Source organism: Dromiciops gliroides, chromosome 3 (assembly GCF_019393635.1).
Source record: "Dromiciops gliroides isolate mDroGli1 chromosome 3, mDroGli1.pri, whole genome shotgun sequence".
In the NCBI taxonomy this organism is placed as follows: Eukaryota; Metazoa; Chordata; class Mammalia; order Microbiotheria; family Microbiotheriidae; genus Dromiciops; species Dromiciops gliroides.
This window is the reverse complement of record NC_057863.1, coordinates 613,235,265-613,242,410: the sequence shown is the minus strand read 5'-3', so window position 1 is coordinate 613,242,410 and position 7,146 is coordinate 613,235,265. Positions and strand designations below refer to the sequence as shown.

The 7,146-nt window shown below is 39.3% G+C and overlaps 1 protein-coding gene across 8 annotated transcripts in view; it reads right to left on the bottom strand.

Annotated features, from left to right (window-relative positions):
- Positions 1-2,025: 2,025 nt before the first annotated feature.
- Positions 2,026-7,146, bottom strand: part of HP1BP3 (heterochromatin protein 1 binding protein 3) — a 34,911-nt gene continuing 29,790 nt past the window's right edge. For all 8 annotated transcript variants that reach the window (XM_043990703.1, XM_043990707.1, XM_043990708.1 and 5 more), the window contains 3 exons: positions 6,449-6,560; positions 4,970-5,098; positions 2,026-3,795 (listed from right to left, as the gene is read on the bottom strand). In XM_043990703.1, coding sequence (XP_043846638.1) covers positions 3,507-3,795; positions 4,970-5,098; positions 6,449-6,560 — 530 coding nt within the window. In that variant the 3' untranslated portion in view covers positions 2,026-3,506. The remainder of the gene's footprint in view (positions 3,796-4,969; positions 5,099-6,448; positions 6,561-7,146) is intronic.

Genomic DNA, 7,146 nt, shown 5'->3' with positions numbered 1-7,146 from the left:
TTACCCCCACCAAAACCAGACAAATAAATGAAGCACTCTATGAATGTGACCTAAGATTAGTATTCCTAGAATAACTCCAAAAGATGAGAAGACTGTACTTCAAGTCAATTTAAGTATGCCTTAAGAGGAAGAATGTGTGTGTGTGTGTGTGTATAGTCGTAGCCTACATTTTGCTATCATCCTCTGGCACTATCTGTTGCTAAAACAAAAATTATCCTTATCATGAGAAGGGGAAGAGAAAGGAAGAAGCATTTATATAGCACCTACTATGCACCAGTCACTATGCTAAGTGCTTTATAAATATTTTCTTATTTGATTCTCACATCAACTGGAAGGCAGGTGCTATTATTACCTTCATTCTACAGTCAGGGAAACTGAGGCAGACAGAGGTAAAATGACTTGTCCGGAGTTACACAGCTAGCAAGTGTCTGAGGCAGGATATGAACTCGGGTCTTTCAGACTCCAGGCCCAGCACTCTATCCCCAGTGCCACCAGCTGCCTATTCAAAAAGAATTTTAAAAAAACATGCTATAAAAAAATCATTTCAAACCTAAGCTTCTAAAAGAACAGGTAATTGTCAGAACAGGTATTTCGCACTTATAACTGTCAGGAATTACCTGCCAAAGTACAATAGGAACTAGTATTCCTTTATGAAATGCAGAATTACAAATTCATGCCTGAATATACATTTGGCTAATCACAAAAGATTGCAGGCTTCTTCCTTGAGCCTGAGGAATCTCCTTCTCTCCATAAGAAATGGCTCAAAGCCATGTTTTCCCTCTAGTTTGTAGTAACACTTAAGCACCTGGATTATGAAAGATTCGACATAAGGTCCTAGGAACAGAGTTTGGGCCGAATGTGAGATGTATTTGCTACAACGCTGACTTGATAAATTTGCATTAGTATCTTTGGAAACACTTTACTCCACTTTATACAAGGCTTGTGATCCCAAAGAGCCAGCATGGTTTCAGTAAGAACAGGGCAAGCCCCCTTAAGATTTTCTTTCTTTTTTTTTTTAATGACAGGCTTGCAAAATTGGACAGTGCTATAGATGCAACTTACCCAGATTTTGATATCCTTAATATTTTATTTTCCCCCAATTACATGCATAAAAACAATTTTTAACCTTCATTTAAAAAAAATTTGAGTTCCAAATTCTCTCCCTCCTTCCCCCATTGCTCCCACCACTGAGAAGGCAAGCAATTTGTTATAGTCTTTTAATCCAGATTTTAGCAAAGCATTTGTTCCAATCTTTCATATTACTAAACTTGTGGAAAAGTGGAGACATGGTGGGAATTGGATGAGAACTGGTTGAATGAATGTCAAATGGTCTGATGTGAAATAATGATTAGCTCTCGGGGGAGTATGCCAGGGATCTTTGCTGTTGAATATATATATATTTTTTGTTTTTTTGTGGGGCAATGGGGGTTAAGTGACTTGCCCAGGGTCACACAGCTAGTAAGTGTCAAGTGTCTGAGGTTGGATTTGAACTCAGGTCCTCCTGAATCCTGGACTGGTGCTTTACCCACTGCACCACCTAGCCGCCCCCCTGTTTTGTTTTGCTTTGTTTTTTATTTTATCTTTATTTTTTTGCTGTTGAATATTTTTATCAGAGGGAGAGGTAACATGCTCGGTGAGAGGATCACGGTCTTCAGGTTTAGAAGATTCAAGAGCTATCCAAGGGCGGGTCTCTCTGCCCCATGGGGCAGAACCAGAATGAAGGAGTGGAAGTTCCAAGGAAGCAAACTGAGGTTTGATGGCAACATTTAGGCAGTGAGCTTCCTCTCACTGCAGGTCTTCAAGCAAAGGCTGGGGGAGGCCAGAGGTAAAGGAGATTCTTGGGCAGGTCCCTTTCAACTCCAGCATTCTGTGGTTCCATGAAAACAACCAAACAGGAACTTGTATTCCAAAACAAGCTTAACAGGGAAAATGGCTTAATACCTCAAGAAGGAAAAGATTTCAAAGTAAGGGTGATGTTCTGCTACTTCTGGGGATAAACCACAACAGTTTAAATATAAGCTCCAGTTCAACAGCTTTTTAAATTTCATGTTTATTCATACTTTTCAAAATATATGTACATAAAAAAGGAAGATTTACAACAGGAAAGATTGCCTTACATGCAACACAAATTCCAATAAATTCATGATGGGATCACACATGAGTATGAATCTAAATCAAGCTAATTTTCGCAAGTCCATTCCCCAGCCAAACTGAGGCTACAGAAAGGATCCCAGAAAACAGACTGCACGTGGAATGAATAGGAAACAAACAGGTTTAGCCTCTGGCAGTACTCAAAGGACCAGAAGATGTACATTGAATATCTTAAGACAATAAAAATTTAAGTGCCACAGGGAAGTTAAATTAAGAATCAGAAATAGAAGTTTCTCAGATAGAAAGCTTAGTAATATTTAACACAACCTCACAATACCAAAACAAAATACAAAGAAAAAAAGGGTTAGGTAGTCAGGCTTCATTTACTTAAAAAAAAATCTCAGAGACGAAGCCACCCAAATGACGTCAAAGGTGCCAAGGAAAGGAAGAGGGGGGTGGGAGGAGGGGACAAGATGGGTCTGGAATCTAGTTTCATTTATTTTAGCAAACTGCATGTTTTCCCACTTATCAGCATCTCTACATTAGCGACCATATAACTCTCCAACATTTCCCTTTAAAACAGCAAACAGGAAGTGATAACTCAGGCGCTTAGTCTTAAAAAATATATAGAACATTTGAATAAGAAGATTTTTATATGCTGTTTTTCAGTTAACAGATTGATGACAAGAGGAATCACAGCATTTCTGTGATGCCATCTACCCAAAAAACCAAGTGATGTGAGAATTGTGCTTGATGTGGAAGGACTGCACTGATCTGGGCCAGTTACGAGACCAGGAAGCTTCTTGTTATGACAAATGGCCCACGGGAGCCTCACCCTTTCAGATTTCAATGGAATCATAATAGAAAGGGCCATTTCTCAAAAGCTAAAAGAATCCCCTATGTTTTTGTTGGAGAGTTGGTGGAACAGTTTCATAAATAAAAGAAAGCTCTACAGCTACAACATAGAAGACCCTGAAGGTAGAAGTGTCATACTGCCTCCCTTTCTACTTTTAGTACCTGATGCCACATCATTCTCTTCCTGAAGCTTTCTAAAAATATAAAAATCTTCTTTGTAATTGTTTAAAAGAAAAACCAAACAATAGTCTAAGCTGACCACTAAAAAGAGGGGAAAAAAGGTGTGGGGGGAGAGGGAAAGGAAAAAAGAACAATTATAGATTACATGGTCTAAAAAAGTCCTGAATTGTTGTAGAAACTAAAATGACTGAAGGGAGGGACGGGTACCGAGAATAGTACCTAAAGCTAACAAATGACTAAGTTGGTTTATTTTATCTTCCCTCCCTATGCTTTTCAAAGAAAAAAATGCAATTTTTAACACATCAAAACTAAAACAAATGCACAATGATCTTAAGAAATAAGATTTTGAATTTCATTGTGGTACCCCTGTGCCTGTAGTTTCACTTCTTTCCTCTGAGAGATTTCCTGGATTTGCCCTTGGTGGAAGATTTTGCTTCCTTCCTTCCACTTGCTGCTGGCTTCTTGGAAGAGATGCTACCAGCCTTCTTGATGGTTGGTGGGGCTGGTTTGGTTTTCTTGGCAGGGGTTTTGGCCTTGGGTGGGGCTTTCTTGGGTGGGGGTCTTGCTTTTCCTCGCTGGGCAGCAGGGGTTTTGGGCTTCGGTTTTGACTCTCTTTGTTTTGCTGAGGTGGCTTTCCCTCGGGATTTAGCTGGGGCTTTCTTCTGCAATCTGTTAAGAAGAAAAGCAAAAGGAAAAAGCTTGAATATACAAGTGCTCCCATTTTCTAGAATGACAAAGAGCCTGCTGGCTTTGTCAAAAGACATAGCTGGGAATTCTTGTGGATGATTAGGGTCACACCATGAAATGTCAAAGTTGGCCAAAGTGATACAAAATTAATGGATTTCCTTCAAGTTCTTGCCCAACTCCAGTTCTGCAAGTTAAGTTTTTATTTGTTTGGCCAAATACCAAGTTAAGCACTCGCTGTGCTTATGAATATTGCTTCTCTGGTTAACATTTAGGCTTTCCTTTCAGAGCTCAAGAACTTTTAGGTACCAAAAAGAAAGCTTAAATTAATACACTTTCCACTTGTTAAAATACTCTCTCAGCAGAGTAGCGCTAGATACAGAGTAGTATGAGCTATGTCACTCACTATTCAATTCAATAAGGGATTTATTAAGTGTAAGGCACTGTGCTAGGTCCTGGGCATACAAACTGTAAAGTATTCTCTGTCCTCAGGAAGCTTACAACCTACAAGCTGGCTGGTTCTATTCCCAGTTCTGCCACCTGCTAGGTGATCCAGGGTGAGTAATGTCACCTCTGTAAGATGAAGGGATGAACTAAAGGATCTCTAAGGTTCTTTCTAGCTCTAAAATGCTATGACCTTATAATCTTTAAGAAGGTTTTGCAATAAAGTATATACCAGCAATAGCAAAGATTTTAATGACTCCTGCAAAAAATAGTTAGGCAAAGTTTGGAATAAAGAACAGAATTTGGTTCAGGAATATCATCAATTCACTGATTTAAAGTGGCAACTGGGAAAGATGATTCAGGGAAAAGATTAAAAACAAATGTATCATTAAATGAGGAAATAATCAGAGGTGCTAAAGGAGTTTCTGTGATTAACTATGTTACATTCAGTAAATAACTTAAGCTCTTCAAGTGTAACTTTCCTCTTCTTTAAAATAAAGGACTGAAACAGATGACTTTTTAGTGCCCTTCTAACTGTAAATTTCTTCTCCTCAGAAGCCCCTGGCCTTGACTTCCTCATCTGTAAAATGAGGCAGATGGAATATATGATCTCTAGAGCTTCTTCTCCCTACAACACTTACTGATTCTGTGACCTATAATTCTTCTTCCAGACACAATTTGTTTCTCTCATGGAAAGCAATTTCGAGTTCTATACCTCTTCTTAGGTGGTGGTTCATCTTCTTCAGATTCTTCTGCCTCAGATGAATCTTCCTCATCTTCCTCTTCTGAATCATCCTCATCAGACTCCTCACCTTGCTGCTTCTCTGGAAATAACACTCCTGGGCTGTGAAAAGAACTCAGGTTAAAACCAAAGTCCTATTAAGGACAGTCAGAACAACACAAACTTAAACAGCAGAGAGCAAAACAAGCAAAATAACCCAGCCCCCTATATGACTACAAATGAGGTTACAATTCATTCTGAAAGCGCGCACGCGCGAGCACACACACACACACACACACACACACACACACACACACACACACACACACACACACACCTGCCTTCTTTAATTAATGTACATAATCAGCACCAGTACTCCATGCCTCCAAACATCCAAACAAAGCAGTTCAGAACCTGAAATCCCGAAAGGGACTGAGTATTTTATATTTTGTAAAAGCCATATGGTATCAAAAGCTAAGATCTTCCACTTTTCTCTGTCCACAATATTAAGAATTCTTGGTTATCCTGATGCGTAAGCCTATAAATAAAGACCACAAGGGGGCAGCTAGGTGGCACAGTGGATAAAGCACTGGCCCTGGATTCAGGAGGACCTGAGTTCAAATTTGGCCTCAGACACTTGACACTTACTAGCTATGTGACCCTGGGCAAGTCACTTAACCCTCACTGCCCAGCAAAAACAAACAAACCAAAAACCAAAAACACCCAATAAAGACCACAATATACTGGGCTCTGAAATTTACATTAAGACCATTTAATTTGTAAAATACAAAAAACCCAACACACAATTAAACCAATAAAATTTATGCTTGTTCCCAAAGTAGAGTAAGACCACAATGAAGTCTCCTTAAAATATTAAGGATGCATATCATAGAGCTTTATTAAAGATTAAATTATATTAGTCAGAGCTGAGAGGGCACGGATGGGCTGAGCTTTCCATCACTAGGTATACTGACATGGGTGGGATCACAAGCACTTGCAATAGGAAGCAGAAGCACCTGGATTTCTCTACTTCCCGAGAATCACAACATGTATGAGGTAGGAATTCTTGACTCTCTTGCATACCACAAGTTATGAAGCAAAACTAAAGCATGTGGGAGCAGATGATGCTGAATCCCTTCAGCTCTCCATGCTACATGACCACAGTACAGGACAGTATAAGTTGGAATTTGCAGCATCAGATGCCAAAATTTAATTATTAATCAGATAAAGAAGGAACAGAAAAACAACCCACAGTCTAATGGATTTGAGAGCAGGGACTTTTAAAAACTAGTCAGATATAAATACATGGCTCCTAGATAGACCTTACTTACTCATCTGTAAGATGCAAAGATTAGCCTAGAATCTAGGCCCCAGCTGATTTCTAAGGTTTCATCCTGCTCGACAGGTCTATGATTCTATAAACTAAATTGTATCGTACAATGGGTCATGTTATCTGTAAAAACTTCTCTTTACCTGGGGTAATATGGAAAACAAAGCTGGAAGGTTCCACTGAACCCTTTCCCGGAGATCTGTTCCATCCATCCATTCTTTTCGCATTTTTGTAGGGTTCTTTTCAGTAGATGCACTGAGAACAAGAAGCAAAAATCTATCAACCAATACTCTGATTTTGTATAAAACGGGTGCCTCTGGGTTAAGGTTCTTAATCTTTTTTTGTTGTGGTCTTTTTTAGCAGTCTGGCCTTTTCTGGTTTTTTCATTACATAAAATAAGATACCCAGGATTACAAAAAACAAAACCAAAATAACAAAACCAAAACCAAACCGATTTTACTGAAATAAAGGTGTTTTTTTTTCATTCATATTCACAGATCCCAAGTAAAGAACCCCTGCTCTAGGAGAACATGTGATATTCTGGGAAATAACTGGGCAAACTCTGGCTAAAGTTCAAATGTCTGCATTCTGATGACATCCAAAGGGTCTCACGAAGCAGAGTTTAGACCAGAGCTGCCTTAAGGAATCCATTCCACAGCCACCCAAAGGGGACACACTCTCTTGATCTGCAGCAAGGGCCAAGGATAGTTTGAGGAGCTCCTGAAATTTATTCCAATGCTTCCTAGTTCTCTAAGATCAAGAACTGAACTCCCTCGAGTAGACAGGAATTACACGGTGACCTCATGAGGCACGGGGAGGTTTTTGTTGTTTTTCAATGTGG